The following is a 16,500-nucleotide window of genomic DNA, read 5'->3' as shown; positions in this document are numbered from 1 at the left end:
TCCATTTATCATACCGTACATCATCAGACGGGGCGAGACTAAATTTACTTGACCAGACTGTTGATCTTGCTGCCACATGGCAGGGGAAGCGCAGCACTCGTCTACATAATAAAAAGCAAATACATTTTAAAATACGTAAAACATACAGCTTAGGGGGAAAACTCCCTTTTATCTGGTGACCCCCCCCCTCCTCAGATTGGTGCTGCAGTGTTGGGTGAGTGTGGGAACGGTCCGGGGAGAAGGAGCCGGCACATGGCCCTAGTTGGAGGGGGCGGGGCTTCCTTGGGGGGGCCGTCCCAGGACATCGCACTACCCCCGAGGAACCGAGCGGGGCCCGGTCAGAAGTGAGAGGCACGGCGAGGGGGTCCACTGCTCCTTGACTCAGACCTGCAGCGACTACTCCTGCTCGGGACGCACGTAGACGTAGGAGCCAGTCCCAGACCAAGGCGGCAACCCGAGGCAACAGTTACACTCACTTTTTTTTTTTTTTTTATTCCATTTATTATATTTTTTCTTTCATTTTTTTTAAAAAGACACGACACGTTTTAAATGCAACGCTGTCTGATATATGAGAAGACGATGGCAGCCGAGGCGAGGAACGGCGGGAGTTCGCTGAACAACAACAACAACAACAACAACGGCAAGGCCCACCGCCGGAGGAAGCTGCTGGTCGGGGTCGACCTCTTCTGCCTGTTCCTGGGTGAGTGAGCGGCGGACAGCGCGGTTCACACGAGGCCACCTGGTGCTTCCTTCTGCCTTGTTCAAGACGTGTCGTCACCGACCGGTCTGCTACACATGGCGCTGGTTCGTGTTTCTCATAGCCGATTTGAAATACTTTAATAGTATATTAGGGTTATATCATTGACATTTTGAGGGGACCCCCTCACTGCCCCGCTATGCTAACGTCAAGCTAACGAAGAGAAAGTCAGTCAGCAGTAAACTGAATTGAAGAAAATATTACTTAGAAAAAACGTTGGATAGTTAAATTTCAATTATCTAATCATCACATTGAACAACCTTTGTTAGCCAAATGCTAAATGTTGGTGTCACCAAAGCAACACTTGACTCCCCATTACCTACTGTGAGCCTTTAACGATCAGCTGGAATTAGTGTAGAGATATATCTATATATATCTATAGATATATCTATAGATATACGTATATGTATATGTATGTATGTATATATATATGTGTGTGTGTATATGTATATATGTATATATATGTATGTGTGTGTGTGTGTGTGTATATATATATATATATATATATATATATATATATATATAAAAGCTTTTTCACTTTAGCTTAGCTAGTGAATCCTCAGCCAAAAAAAATGCTGGGTGTGTGTGTGTGTGGGGGGGGCAGTTAATAATAAATGACCCCTGGAGGGCTACATTTCCTTGGTCTCCACCCACACCTGTACTGTATACGTCTGCAGCGACTCCTCGTTATATTTTCCAGAACGGTCGACATTCCGCACCAGCAGGAATTCTTCTGATGTCAACATCTGGCACAATATATATAAGTGTGTGTGTGTGGCAATTAAGGGAAGTGGTGAAAAGGTCAGACCCTGTGTGTGTGTGTGTGTGTGTGTGTGTGTGTGTGTGTGTGTGTACATCAGCGAGGGTCCTGTGATGTCCAACAGCTGCAGACATTAGGGTTATGGTTGTTATTGCAGGTGAAACGTGTTTTCACGCTGCAGTTTGAACTCCCCCACCAAGAAAAAGGTTTGTCGTTCTCCTCGGGGCTTAGACATTCGACTGTTCCCCTAATTTCACTTTCCTGTGTGTCGTTTCTGTAAAACATTAATGTCTTGAACGCAATGATGGAGCGTTCGTCGATGAAATTAAACTGCACGGCAAACCAGCTAATTCCATGAAAGGTTTATCGCGAAATGAGACAGACTTTATTGTCGCAGCAGGAAAATTTGCCTTGGACATCGATGTCTCCAGTTATCATCACACGTTCATCTACGGCTTAGGCGGTCGTCTTTTGACCATCCACGTTTAGTTTCGGTCTAGTTTTTTTAAGTCTCTGTGGAGGGTAAATCCCACATGATTGTCTCTGTGTGTACTCAGTACCCTTTGTTGACACGCTTCCCACAGAGAAGCTTGTCAACAAAAGTGTTTTTCTCCGGCAAAATAGTGTGGTTTACAGGAAACGACCACAGGGAGGAAATGGTGGGCCTGTGCCGGTAATCGCCAAGCCCTCCTCACTGACTACAGTTCTAGTATTGCTGCATCCAGGCATGATACCCCCCCCCCCCACACACACACACACACACACACACTCTCTCATTCTGGTGCACATGAACCACCTCCAGTCTCTGCGATACCAGTAACCTAGACCATCAGTGCCAGTAAAGAAAGATAACGTTTTTCAGTAGTAGTAGTCGTCACCCTGATTGAGATTTGATTGGTTCATTTACTTTCTAATGCTTCCACCTCTGTGGAGGTGATCGGGTTCGGGTTACATTAAGCCGTAGCAGCTGGGTTTCGTGCTTTTCCAGTTAATCGTCTTACAGCGTTTCTGTGGGATTTTGCTCGGCGCTGAATAGAAGGTGGTGAATCGGTCACACTGGCATCTGTATTTTCCAGGAAGATGATGTTGAGAGCAGGGGTAACTTGTCTGTTCAGGGCTTTGGTTCCCCATGTGTGGGTGGTATTTAGTTGATATTAAGTGATAAAAAAAAAATCTCAAGTCACAACCTCAGCAAGTAAAAATTGAAACCAAAATAATATAAAAATTTTAGTAATTTGGGTCAGCTGAAGAAAAATAATAAACCTCAGCTTGATCTCAAGCCGAAACAAGTGCTGCCCAGTTGAACAGCGACCGTGGGCCTCGAGCTGTGAAAGATATATATCGCAGACAATTTGAAATGACTTTGGAGCATCACTGGAAGGTCCAGATGTGGAGGATACTTTAATACAGTTATATTAAATTCATCATACTGTACAAATAATAGATTATAAACATTTGTATTCATACAATGTATCGCATGTAAGACAGAGTCGACTGTGTCTGCCGTTTCATTTAAATGTTCTCAAAAAGAAGTTAGGATACACATATCACATATTCTGTGTAGCTTTAAACAGTTGGATAGATGAATGGTGCAGGCATGTATGTGTATACATATTAAATGTCACGATATCTTTATATACTGTTTATGTGGTTTTTATGTACACGCACGAATCGTTTGTGTACTGTGTTGTCTGCATACTTTGTCCGTTTGGGTTTGTTGTGGCATCGCAGGAGGAACAGATGCACATCTAATACCCTAATAACGAAGTCTAATACCCACTCCTCTAAGGAAATATGAATAATGAATAGGTAGATGACTTGATACATCCTGATGGGGGAAATGTATTTGTCATAGCAGCCATACAGTAAGAGACGATGTCAAAAAAGTGCACTGACGAAGAAGGTAGTTAAATGCGAAGACAGAAAAATACGACAATCAGCAGAGCACCTCTGAAGTAGTTGAAGAAATGCAGCATGAAAAACGAAGTCTGATTAAAAAAAAAATACAGAACAATAGAAAATAGGGTGGGGGGGGGGGTGGTGTTTGCATGAGGTTGTGCAGGAGGCCTGTCTGACAGAGCGACGGACAGGGAGCAGGTTGTGTGTGGGGGCTGCTGCGAGTAGAAACAACTGCATCTGTGTGTACACCACAACTACCTCAGACATGTACACATTACTACGCCAGACAGTCAGAGATCCCTGCAAGTGGAAAATGTGCGTCTATGTTTATTTTAACAGCCACACTTGGTGTTTTGGTAAATGCCTTTTAAAAAATACGTCTGTGAGTGGTCCTACGTCGCGTTTAGTTTCCACAGCCGCCGGGGCTGAACCAGGAGAAAGGCTCCATGGACAAAACCAGTTGATCTTAATAATACGTTTTCTGCCATATTTTGATGTGTGACGTATGTGTGCTGAGAAAGTCATCATCGTTCTTCATTTACAGTGTTTGCTTATTTGCAGTTAGAAACGTCCCCGCAGTCGATCAAGCAGGTTGCTTCGCAAAAAGCGAGTAGAGGACACCTGCTGTTTACAGTAGGAACTGAAAACTGCACCGTTGTGTTTGTTTCTGTTGAGCTAACGTGAAAGACATACCCCTCGCCTGCTGACTGGTGTTGTTGTTGGCAGGACGGGCGCGTCGAGAGGCAGGAAGGGAGGCAGAGGGCAGGAGGGGAAAAATCCAGAGATGCCGCATATACGCAATGCTGATGCTGCAGTGCTCAGACGGATGGACGGGGTCGGAGGAGGGGCAAGGGAAGAAAGAAAGAAAAACCCAGCCGAATGTCTGGAGGACGGGAGCTGACAGTGTCTCATTGTGCTTCTCCCGCCTTGTCAATCAGCTGGTTTTCACTTGACCGGGCCTGTAAATGTGCTTAGAGCCGTTTGCAGGGGGGTCAGGAGGGGTCAGGGGTTATCACGTTGTTTCTCGTCCAGCACTTTCAGCCCCGTGGGCTTTTGTTTTTCCGTTGATTTGCTTTATAGCAGCAATTTGGCCCAGCCGTTGTCAGTCCCCCCTGTTCATGGCCAGGATAAGCAAACTGAAGGATCAGACACTAGAGGATTTAAAAGTACAGTGTGTTTTCACTGTTACGGAAACTCCTCAGACGTAAATCGCCCCTCTCTTTTCTCTTTGGCCACCGGAGTTGCCTCGGAGCCGGCTGTAGCTCTGGCCAGGTATTTGTTTTGAGAAAGGGAACGAAAAACGAGAGAGTCAATAATGTGAATCCCGCTGAACGCCGAGCTTAGGCCAGCGTTCTGGAGTTCCCATCGAGCAGGAGGGCTCTGTCGGTAAGGTGAGCCCGACCCAGCTGGACCCTCAAAGGCCAGTCAGCTGTGTGTGTGTGTGTGTATGGGGCGGGGGGATGTTGAGGGGCCTGTGTTGACATGTGGTTTGAGAAATCATGCCACCCCACCACCACCACCACCACCCAGTGCCCCTCAGCGCTGACCCCTCTACATCCCGGTGCCTATTAGCTCTTTGAGACGGAGTGACAGAGGAAGAGAACGTGAGAGTGATGTTTGTGTTTCTTTGTATTGGCAGATTTGCAGATTTATGCAAAGTTGGGACTTGAAAGCCTCCAACATCTGTTAAATGCTGCTTTGAAGTGATTTGAAAGTGTGTTTTTCCAAATTCTGGCATCTCCCTGGGTACGACGTCCACGCTCGCATTTCAAAGTCCTCGAATGGAGCCTTTAGTAAATGGGGGGGGGGGGGGGGGGGGCTGTCCTGTCTGGGTTGCATCTCGGTCACTCCCACTCCCCGTTTGTTGTTCGTAGATAAATAAGATCTTTTTACCACTTGAAGTGGTGAAACACACTAAATTGATCAAAAGCAGACACACACCAACCCCCTTAAGGCAACTTTGTGGGCCTTTTTAAGTGCGCTTGAAAGCCTCCGCAGGAAAGGAAGGAAGACTCCGATATTGTTTGTGTTTTGTGTTTTCTTTTTTCTTGTCAGTTAGCAGCAATGGTCTCTCCTCTCCTTAAGAACACGACACATCCAAACCTCCTAGCTCTACCTCGGCCTGTTTGAGATGAATTGATGCTGTTCTAAGCATGAAGGGTTTGCTTAAATCTAAAACAGTGGTGGTAGCTTTGATCTTAGCATTTATGACAGCTGAAGTTATTTCTGGGTTTTTTAGCTCATTTTATTTATGACAGCATCAGTGTCGGTTTAGAAAACCGGTTGAGATTCATAAATTGTCCGTCGGGAGTTCTTTAATCTGTTTTTGTATGACTTGTCTTATTTCTATTTGTCTGTGCCTGCGTGTGCTGTGTCTTCCTGTTGATAATGTCCACTGATGTCTGACGTGCGTTCATCGTGTGTCTGTCCAACCGTGCAGTGTTGCTCGTTGCCGTGTTTTTGCACAAATCTCCCCTCCCGCCTCACCAAAGAGGATTCTTCTGCAGCGACGACAGCATCAGGCTCCCCTACAGGAGCGGCACGGTGTCCAACACCGTGCTCACAGCCGTGGGCCTCGCCGTGCCCGTGGCCTCAGTAAGTCCAGGTTTTCGGTGCGGCAAGAGGAACTGGGGAACACGTGTTGAGGCACTCTCTCGTTTCATCCAGTGGTTTGGCACGAGCACCTCCGAAAGACATGATCGGCTTGCCAGGATCTGCCTCTCCACTCAGTGGTCCATGCATTTTGTACCTCATTTGCTGTTATTCATGTGTGCTGTCCCGTCACTGCCAGCCATTTCCAAAGCATGTCTTTTGTAAACTTTCAGACTTTCAGATTTCTTGTCCCTTGTGATTTTAGGGCTTTAAGTTGGGCCCATATACTTAAATTCTGCCAGTTGTCATGAGTTACTTTTATTCCTGCAAAACAGGAGTAAAGTTGAGTAGAAGTAGTGAGTCTTAATTGTCTTTCTATAGCTAAACTAATGGAAAACATTGGCAGTCTGAAGAGGTAGAGATTGGTATGAAAGAAGGTGGTGTGCTTTGGAAGATGGCCGGCAGTAGAGTAAAAGCATACATGGCTGAAACATACGAAACAAAAAGCGGACATGGTCCTTGGAGACATCCTGAGATGTTTTCATGAGTCCCCATTCATACTGAATATTGAATAAAGCAAGTATTTATTGATTAGTCACAGATAACAGCCACAGAATGGAATTGTGCCTGTCCCAGATGTTCCCTTGTTACCTCTTGTCTGTACCTGCGACCTCTGTAATTTGCGTATAATTAACCCAGCACCCCCATCTCTCTCTCTCCCTCACCTTCCCTCACCCATCCCTCACCCCCCTCCATTCTCTCTGTGCCGCTCACTGCTTCCTCACACTAGCCGGCCTGCCTTTCTTGGTCATTGAGACCAGCGCCGTTCAGCCCTACCGCCGAGGGTTTTACTGCGATGACGAGTCCATCAAGTACCCGGCCAAAAGTGGGGACACCATTAGCGACGGCGTGCTTAGCGCTGCTGGCATTCTTATCACCATGCTCTCTGTAAGTCACCTCACTTTGATCACTAATGCCATCATCCCGTCACTGTTACTAGCAGCACACGCTGTTGCCTGCAGCAAGACGTTGACCACGTCATTCCTCATCCTGAGTGCACAGTGCATTGTTGTAGTCTTTTCGAAAACTCCAAAAGGTGGCTCTATTTTAAAAAAAGAATGAATTGAAAGATCTCCAACAAGGAAGATATTATACAACTGTATAATAAAGGTAAGGATTCAGAGATTTGTAAACTGTTCAATCAGTTACAAATGAAAAAAAAAAATGTTTTCCTCCAACCAAACCATGCTCGTTAACCGCTGCACTCATGTTCCAAAAAAATACACTTGTGCACTATCCATCAGAGGGATTTATCTGACAGATTATTATAAACTGAGATTATCCCACATGATCACTGAAATAAAACCTCGCCATACCTGTCTTATCAACCCCTTCTGATTGGCTTCAGCACTATCCTAGATAACAACCAGTCAACAACATCGGTTCAAGGCTCTTTCCTGTGGGTGCTTAAGATGACTTGGCTGATAAAACCCCACATTTTACACAGCCCCACTCAAGGTGAGAATGCTGCACCTTTATTCCACCTCGCTATTCTGTATAAACAGGATCAACACAGAATGGAGCGGGCATTTTTGTTTCCCGCCTTTATGCCGGCAGTAGTGGTAAATCAGTGTCGATAAGGGAGAGCCAGCAAGCGAAAGGCAGCATAACGGGGGGACTCAACAATATAAAAGGAGCTTAAGACACGAGAATGTGGAAGTGTTTTTGTCTCAAATCTTCTGGGAGAAACTGGTGAGGATGTGCACAAAATTTGTTCACAAAACCAATATCTCAACATCTTTTAATTCAAAATAATTTTTCTCAAAATGCTGCTGCGGGGGGGGGGGGGGGGGGGGCTGCTAACAATCTGGTAAGAACAACTGGTCAAAAATGTAACACTAGTAACGCTTTTAAAACAGTTCAGCCCTTAACTAGCTTCTGAATTGGAGTCATTTGAATCTCCTTAGCACTGTGAAGTAACCATGTTCAAAAACACCTACATTTAGCAATATGCCACTCTTAACAGATACTAACACATTAGCCACCACATATTGGTAATGTGGAAGTGACTCTTGTAAAGTTCCAGTGACATGCATCATGCCGCAGTCACGCTTTGAATCAGCTCTGTGTTGTTACTCTGCGCTGGCAGAGCATGTGCAGTTGTCACCTGGCACATCCGCAGTTGGACCACGTCTCCTTGCCTCATGGCACGGCTTCTCCAATCCGCTCGCTCTCCTACTGAAGAGCAGACGACTCTGCGGGCTTAGGGCCACAGGGGTTTTCATGGTGAGAAGGAGTCCCTGGCCCCGTGTAATTATGGTTGACGCAATGGTTGTCGGGTTAAATACTGTAATTGGTGGGGTGGAATTGTGGTGAAGGCCCCAAACAAGACGAGTTTGCCAAATATCTAATTTTCCCCTCTGGCAAAACGTGACTTTACAATCCACCTCCCCTCCCGGAGCCCGCTCTGCCAGCCTTTTGTATTTGTGAGCCAGAAAACAAACAACATCATTTAGTGCCTCATCTCCCCCCGAACAGAGCTGAGAAACACAACCGTTCTTATTTATGCAGATATTTGTAAAAGAAAGAAAAACACAGAGCCACAAGTCAGCGTCTAGCCGCCATGAGCCTGAGATTTCAGTGTAACATCAACATGTCCTGCAAATGCCAATTCATTTATTCATTCACATAGTTTTTCACACAAGGGAAAGCAGATCTGTTTTTCTCCCCCCTTCCCAGCTGGGCTGTATCGAGCCGGATCCAAAGGCCTGGATGGTGGAAGCAACACACTCAATCAGCTCGTTAAATCTCCTCGAGGGGGCTATCCCTCGGCAGAGAGCGTTTCCAAGAATGAGACTTATTCCTGCGCCCCTCGCAAGAATGTCTGATGAAACCAAGATACTAACACGAAAACAGCCAGACGTCCCTTGTGAAACCGGAGACGTTTGAGAGAGGGAGCCGGAGCGATGAAAAACAAACGTGCCCCCGACGTGGGCCTGGTGGAGTCTGGCCACCAAAAATCAGACACGTTGCCGAGCTCAGCGTTTCTGCTGATTAGAACCAGCGGTGCCTCCCTCCCTACTCTCATTCTCCCACTCCAGTCCTCATTCCTCCTCTTACCTTCCTCTTTCTCCTCCTTGTTTTTCATTCCTCTTGTCCTTTTTATTTTGCACACTCTTTTTTGCTTTCTATCCATACACTTTCTCCCTGGAAATCTCCCGCACTCTCTTTAATCTCGACTCTCTACTACTTTCATTTGTGAGAGGCTGAGAGACAACGGGGGAGAGGCGGGGGGGTTGGGAAGGCATTTTTGGAGCTTGAACAGCTGTTCTGAGTTATGGCTATCCATCTCCCACTAAGTGCGCCTTGCCCGTCAATCGGCGGTTCTAGACAGTGGCTTATTTTCACACTTACAGAAAACTATACACGGTGGACAGTTTGAGTCGCCTCCCACGTCGCCTCACTGTTTTCTCCCAGAAGTACGAGGGCTGAGGTAAACACATTTTTACCGTAAAGTATCTCTTTTCAAACCACTTCAGAGAAAATCCGACTTTCCATTATAACCGTGATAATAACACCTTGATCATGGAAAAAAGTTATTTCAGTTATATATAACTTATATTCTCCACTCTGCACGCCAGAGTCCAGAATGGCCTCGTCCCAAATGTCTATCCCCACGGAATCACACAAGACATTTCCGATAAGTCGGCAAGAGCTCTGTGCTGTCCCAATGGAATTAGCAGCAGCTTGAGTCCGACACACTTTTTGTATTCCAGTAATCACTCGAGCAAAACCTGTATTCACAATTAAATTGAAAAGGGAATGAGTAAGTCAGAAATTATAAAAATAAATATTATTTTATTCACCTTATGAGCAACAAATGTGTGTATTAAATTACATGTGAAACATGACCACCACCATTTCTTCATAAAGTAACTTGGCCCCCCTTCACATTTGCACTGAGCACTCAGGAGATGAGAAATGAGTAATTATGAATGAGGTATATTTGTCCGGACTGGGACAGGATTGGTCGCTGACGTCGCAATCACTTCTGTCCCTTCAGATCGTCATCGGAGAAAGCTACAGGATCTACTTTCTGAACGAGGGCTCCAAGTCCTTTGTGGGGAACCCATACATCTCTGCTCTCTATAAGCAGGTCGGCGTGTTCGTCTTCGGCTGCGCCATCAGTCAGTCCTTCACTGACATTGCCAAAGTGTCGGTGGGCCGCATGCGCCCGCACTTCCTCGACGTGTGCAAGCCAGACTTCTCCACGATCAACTGCTCCCTGGGCTACATCACCGACTACCAGTGTCAGGGGCCAGAGAGCAAAGTTCAAGAGGCCAGGTATTGTAACAAATATGAAAGAATTTAAAATTAAAATGTTTTGTTTTCAGATTTTAAGTTGTTGTAAAAATGCTGAATTTCCTCTGTGCCTCAGGAAGTCTTTCTTCTCTGGACATGCGTCATTCTCAATGTACACCATGCTTTATCTAGTGGTGAGTTACTGAATTGTTATTACCATGAACACACAAACACACACCGTGTATACACACTATATAAACCCACTATTCTGTGTCTTTACCAGTTTTACCTGCAGTCTCGTTTCACTTGGCACGGAGCCCGCCTGCTGCGCCCTCTGACCCAGTTCACGCTCGTCATGATGTCCTTCTACACCGGCTTGTCCCGTGTCTCCGATCACAAGCACCACCCCACTGATGTCCTGGCAGGTTTTGTACAGGGAGCCCTGGTGGCCTACTGCATAGTGAGTTGTTCCATTATGTTTTTCAGCTTACCAAATAAGATACGATTTCAGTGTCCTAATAAATTATTCTGATCTTAATTCATTTATGTAGCTGTTTGCAAATGACGGGTTGTTTAATTTCTCAAAAGAGTGGCACAGCACACAAGAAAAACTAGTTTTCCAAAGATGCATTTAAAAAATCAATTCTAAAATCCAATAAGTACCAGTTCCACAGATACAAAATGTGGGCCTGTATGCTCAGTCATGTTAAAGGACTGTGGTTGTAATTATTTTTTAGGAATGAGCATGACTCATGTTCACCAGTGGAAAAGAAAAAAGTTACTGTATAGATCATGAGAAGACATGAAGGCGTGGAACAACATTCTCTGTATATGAAAATGAATATGATAGTTACTACTTTGTATAAACATTACTGAACCATTGATAGTACATGACCCACAAGCCTGAAAATAAGTTCAGGGGTTACTGAGACTTTTGACTGAGGCACTGAAGCAGGCGAGAACGCTTCCATATTAACATATTATGGCAGTTATTTGAATTGTTAAGATAAATGGGTCAAACAATTGGCTGTTGCTGGCGTAACAATGGAAGGGGAGACTCTATTTACAAACTGAAATGAAAAAAGGGGGTGCACGTAAATGGAAAATAGAGGGACCTAATGTAGTACCTTGAGGAACTCCATTTTGTATCTTTTAAAGTAAAGGGAGTGAAATTGCCACCCAAAAAAAAACGAGACAGGAGAATAATGATGATTGAGATGTTTAAGTATGTTTTTTTTCTATCCCTTCCACAGGTTTTCTATGTATCAGACTTGTTTAAGGCCAAAGGTAGGCGCTCTACACTATTGCCGACCCCAGTGAAGAAAGACCTTGTCCCTCCTGCGGACATCAGAGAACGAAGCAACCATCTCATCATGGCATAGAGAGGACTGCAAACTGACTGTAAATAATCCTGACCTGTGCCATTTGAAATCACTACTATAGCCACTGGCCAATCCTGGATAAAGTAAACTCCAACAATCTGGATAATGCAGACAAAAAAAAGGAATCTTGAGAGGAGGCTACGGAAAAAAACATTCAAGCCAGTTATGCTCTCTCAATGGAAATGATCATCTTTTTCCTCAGTCTCACCAGACGTTTTAATGTGGAAACGAGAAAGATGTGGGGATATTTGTCCCTCTTCTCCCGTTGTGAAAGAGATCTGCCTCGTAGATTCCAATCTGTAAAGGCCTTTTCGTGGACTAAGGCCTGAATTGAAACAAAACCAGAGAAATGGCAGCTGCAGAAGAAGCTGTGTGTAGCTTCTTGCCTCAGCTGCAATCATACTCATATTCCTGCCACTCACTCACTGTGTGAACAATGCAAGCAACAACAACAAAACAAACAAATTCCTTGATTTCGGGAAGGATTCTGTTTTAGTTTGGGTTTTAATACAAACACAACCTTCGTACGTACAGTATGTGTGATTTATAGCACTATCTTAGGTAAACCCAGTACTGTTTGTCGCCACTTCAATGAACCCTGAAGTGAAGCTTTTGGAAAGCTTCGTAAGCCTTTGTACGCTTTTATTATGTCCATAATGTAGTGCACATGAGTTATTGTAGGTGGAAAGTACAGTGAAGGTTTAAATGTGGGATGTGGGCCTCTTTCTGCTGGCCAGGACGAGCCCCCACTGAGCCATTTAATGAAATGACTGTGTTATATGTACCAGACGGGTGCTTGCTAGTGTGAGGTCAGTGTGTGTTTGTGTGTGCGTGTGCGTGTGCGTGTGTGTGCGTGTGCGCGTGTCGGGTGTGTCGCTCGTGTGTATGTCTCCTTTCAGTGTGTTAATGTCATGTCTATATATTTCAGTGTTTATAGCCTGCAAGTGCGCCTCTCTCCAACCAGAGAGCACGCACCTGCTCCAACACACACATGTAACTCGAGACTGGAACACTGTGGGGGGGGGGGGGTACAGTACATGTATTTTACTGTTATTAATCAAAGTGATAATTCACATCACTGAGAAATCCTGTGATATACTGTATCCTATGTAGACCACGTATGTTCTTCAAAGCAAGACAGGGACTTAGAGCAGTGGTTGGGTACAGTAGCTTTTCTGTACCAAAGCACAACTTAGCACAACAGTAAAAAAAAAAAAGAAGCTATTCATGTATTATTTTGGTTCACTTTAACTGCTTAATATCTCATACAGTCTTGAAAATTAATACAACAGGGCTGACCCTGAGGCTGTGTTTAACGGACGAAAATCATTACATTGAATTTTTAAAGCAATCATGCTAATATTTTTGCATGATAAAAATGAAATTAACTTTTTAGCAAAAAGAAAAAAACTTAAAACCACTGACTGAAAGCATCGCCCTTCAGCCTTTAGTCACTGAGAAGAACTTTAATCCGTCGTTGATGGGGAAACTAGTTATTTTCTTCGTGCTTCATACTAATCTACCATGTACAGAATCAGAAAATGATTCATGCTACCTTACATGGTGAAATCCTGTGTTGTGTGTTTTTTGCGTGTGTGTGTGTGTGTGATCGTGTATCTTTTGAAGAAACACCCACTATGACTTTGTGTCAAGACCTGTGTAAATGTAAAACATGCTGCTTTAAAGAGACAAATCTTGGCAGACGTCCTCCTGGTAAAGTTGACAACTGGTGAATGTTTAAGAAAAGAAAAAAAAGTACAAAGTTCTCAAGGTAGACAGCTTCAGTGCATTATTATAAAAAAAAAAAGCCTTTCAATATTTTTGTAATGCCATGTGATATTTTGTACAATGAAACTGTAAGACGTATCAAAGATAAAGTGTCTTGAATAAAACAAAAGATCTAGAGCAGCGTACTGTGATGTTTATTCTGATTCTGATACAGAAGTATCTCTGACTTTTGTTTTATAATGCAGTAGTCGGCCAAATGTAAGTGTGAGGTAGAGTTCTTTCTGGGTGTTGGGCGATGGTAGACTTCATGCCTAACTTCCTGTGGGGAAATAGTGCACATTCCAGGCTTTAACCTCTCTCCCCAGTGGCCCTCTGGAATAATATAGACTCCATGCAGAAACTATGCCCGAGTGGAGCAGGACATTCACATATAAGAATGCTTAGAAGCAACATAATTTGCCTGTAGTGTCTTGTATTATCCTTTTAGGATATGTATATATATAACATACTTTATATACGGTATAGACCATCCACAGGTTGTACCATTTAACAAGAGGTTATGTGCCAGCAAATCATGAGCGGGGTTTTAGGCCAGTGTGTGCACATGGACCATTGTATCCTAAACTGATTGGTTTCACTGTGGATCAGGCGCATTGCCCAGAAGAAGATTAGAGCTGATTAGTTTAATAAGCTGCCCAATGCTTTTTGGTTTTATGGCCATAAAATGCTATTGTGTGGCTGCTGCATTTTGGTAAGACTACTGCTAAATGACTGTTTCCAGTGTCTTAACTGGGCACGAGACTACGCCCTGCAGAATGTGTGCTGTGTGACGTCAGTTGCGTTTAATTCGAGGAACATTGAGCTGCGTTCGTCACCTCTTCGGTCCAAACACAACGACACTGCGAAAAAAATTAAAGGTTAAATAGGAGAAATAAAACACTGATTCTGAGGAGAAACTTACTTCATACAAGTAAATTATCTGTCCATAATTTTACTTGACAAGAAATCTTGAAACAAGCTGGTTCATTCTAGAAGAGTAAGTAGGCATGTTCAAGATAATTCATCTCAGATATCCAAAACTTAAATTTTTTTTCTCAGATCTTGGCAAGCACATAACAATTTGCAGTGAATTGGATGGATTTCTACAAGATTCACGCCTGGTCACCAGAGGATGATGTCTACTGACTCTGGCGTCCCCCTTGACTTCCTCTGGCAAACTATTATGATGCCACTATTTTTTTCTGTTAGGTTTCTCAACAGCTTTTTTAATTGATTGCATGAAATTTGGTACCCAAAGACATTCTAGCAACCAGCAGGTGCAAGTTTTCACTTGTCCAGTAAAACCTCAAGTCAGACGTTTTAAACACCAATTTATGGCCCCCCGACTATGTATGCTTAAAGTTTTGGTGAGTCCATGACTACTCATTTTTAACTATTCAATAGATGTGATGTTAAATGGAAATGTCCCACCAAAGACCATTTGATCAACATCAGGTCAACATTTAAGTTAGTAGTCTATGGTTCATGTCCAGGGGCTGCACAGTGTTGTAGTGGTCAGTGCTGTCACCTCTCAGCAAGAAGGTTCTGGGTTTGAATCCCGGTTCAAACCGTCCAGGGCCTTTCCGTGTGGGGTTTGCATGTTTTCCCTGTGTATCCATGGGTTCAATGCTAAAACACTAAGTGTGTGTAACTTTTGCAGGATATTGGTGTTTTTTTGCAACTCATACAATATCCTCTGAGTGCACACTTTCCTGTCATCTCTGTGTCCACCTCGCTCCAAACCAAACATGGAGTGATCGTACGAAGGTGTAGAGACCTCTCTGCTGTACCAAACATGGAGTGATCGTACGAAGGTGTAGAGACCTCTCTGCTCTACCAAACATGGAGTGATCGTACGAAGGTGTAGAGACCTCTCTGCTGTACCAAACATGGCGGTGCCTTAAATTCCTTGAGGGGTGCTTTCTCTTTCCAGATTAAATAGGCCCCATGCGAAAGGTTTGACATGATGTTGATGAACCGGTCTTCGACCCACTCCATTAAACCATGGTTGATAAAAGATTTTTGCTCAAAGATTCGACTGTAATTGAAAGTGATGTCAGTCTATTTTTAGTATCAACCAGACCAACAAATGGCACAGCTTTGTTTCTTCGTGTGACAACAATCTTAGTGAGATGGACCCGTTTTTTCTCTCATTGGGATTCAAAGAGGCTTTCTTGATCAGCGGTGCTCAACATTCTAATGGTGGGATCCTTTTCATGTGGTTTAGAGGGGGGGAAAAAAACCAGTTGTTGTGTTTTCCCACCGCAGTTTAACCCCTGTTATTATTCGTGAAGTAATTACCCTGTGTGATTTACAAATTCCTCTCACGAACTCTGGTGCACAGTTGTGGCTGCCCTGAAGCACACACACACACACACACACACACAAACACCATCTCTTCTCTAACTAAGATTGTTGTCAGACTAAACTGATGTATTCTCTCATTACACAAACACATTCAATTGCTTCCTCTGCGTTTATAGTGCATCTGTGAGTTGTCATTCTGTACGTTTTTGTAGCTGTTCCTGTTGAGTAATCAATTTGTAATCTTTCTACAAATTGATTATCCTTTTTTTCTAAATAAAATCATTTACAAGCTAAGGAAAACATCTGACCTGGTCCATTCTCCTATAAAGGCTGTACATCAGAAAGTTCGGGCCTCTCTGCTCCGGCGGGGAAGCTGAAGCCCGCACTAGAATCTGACGACGCATGACATTATTGGCAGTAGTTGCCGGGGTTATTTGTACCTGACAGATGGAGGGGTGCAGAGAGGAAGTAAGGCACACCCTCCAAATGCCCTCACTGATAAGTGACCTCATTATAACTCAACTGGCCTTCTCTTTTTTTTTTCACAGAGCACCAGGATGAATACTGGCTGCTCAGGAGACCTCATCTTTTGATCCTTGCCAAGTTCCCAGAGTCTTTCTCAAGTTGGCTCTTGGCACACAGTCTGTTTCCAGGACTATCGCTATCTGGCTCAAACGCTTACACGCAGAAATGCGCCACATCTTTGGTCCCTCCGGTTGTTTAAAAGGACATTC

The 16,500-nt window shown here is 44.1% G+C and overlaps 1 protein-coding gene across 2 annotated transcripts; it reads left to right on the top strand.

The window, feature by feature from the left end:
- The first annotated feature begins 350 nt into the window (after nt 1-350).
- On the top strand, nt 351-13,597 carry LOC118311294 (phospholipid phosphatase 3). Of its 2 annotated transcripts, none has more exons than XM_035635035.2 (6): nt 351-700; nt 6,799-6,956; nt 10,072-10,352; nt 10,447-10,504; nt 10,594-10,770; nt 11,564-13,597. In XM_035635035.2, exons 1-6 carry the CDS (start codon nt 550-552, stop codon nt 11,690-11,692), a joined length of 954 nt encoding a protein of 317 aa, XP_035490928.2. In that variant the 5' UTR covers nt 351-549; the 3' UTR covers nt 11,693-13,597. The 2 variants fall into 2 exon arrangements, with proteins under 2 accessions (XP_035490928.2, XP_035490929.2); XM_035635036.2 differs by lacking the exon at nt 6,799-6,956 and adding an exon at nt 5,857-6,011.
- Nucleotides 13,598-16,500: the final 2,903 nt, after the last annotated feature.

The sequence above is a fragment of the Scophthalmus maximus genome, chromosome 5 (genome assembly GCF_022379125.1).
Source record: "Scophthalmus maximus strain ysfricsl-2021 chromosome 5, ASM2237912v1, whole genome shotgun sequence".
NCBI lineage: Eukaryota > Metazoa > Chordata > Actinopteri > Pleuronectiformes > Scophthalmidae > Scophthalmus > Scophthalmus maximus.
The sequence above is the reverse complement of the archived record's forward strand: the minus strand, read 5'-3'. Positions and strand labels throughout refer to the sequence as shown.

Coding starts and splice junctions, on each gene's coding strand:
- LOC118311294 (XM_035635035.2), top strand. CDS start 550: ATGCAACGCTGTCTGATATATGAGAAGACGATGGCAGCCGAGGCGAGG. Junction 6,957..10,071: donor TTCTTATCACCATGCTCTCT/GTAAGTCACCTC, acceptor CTGTCCCTTCAG/ATCGTCATCGGAGAAAGCTA. Junction 10,505..10,593: donor ACACCATGCTTTATCTAGTG/GTGAGTTACTGA, acceptor TGTCTTTACCAG/TTTTACCTGCAGTCTCGTTT.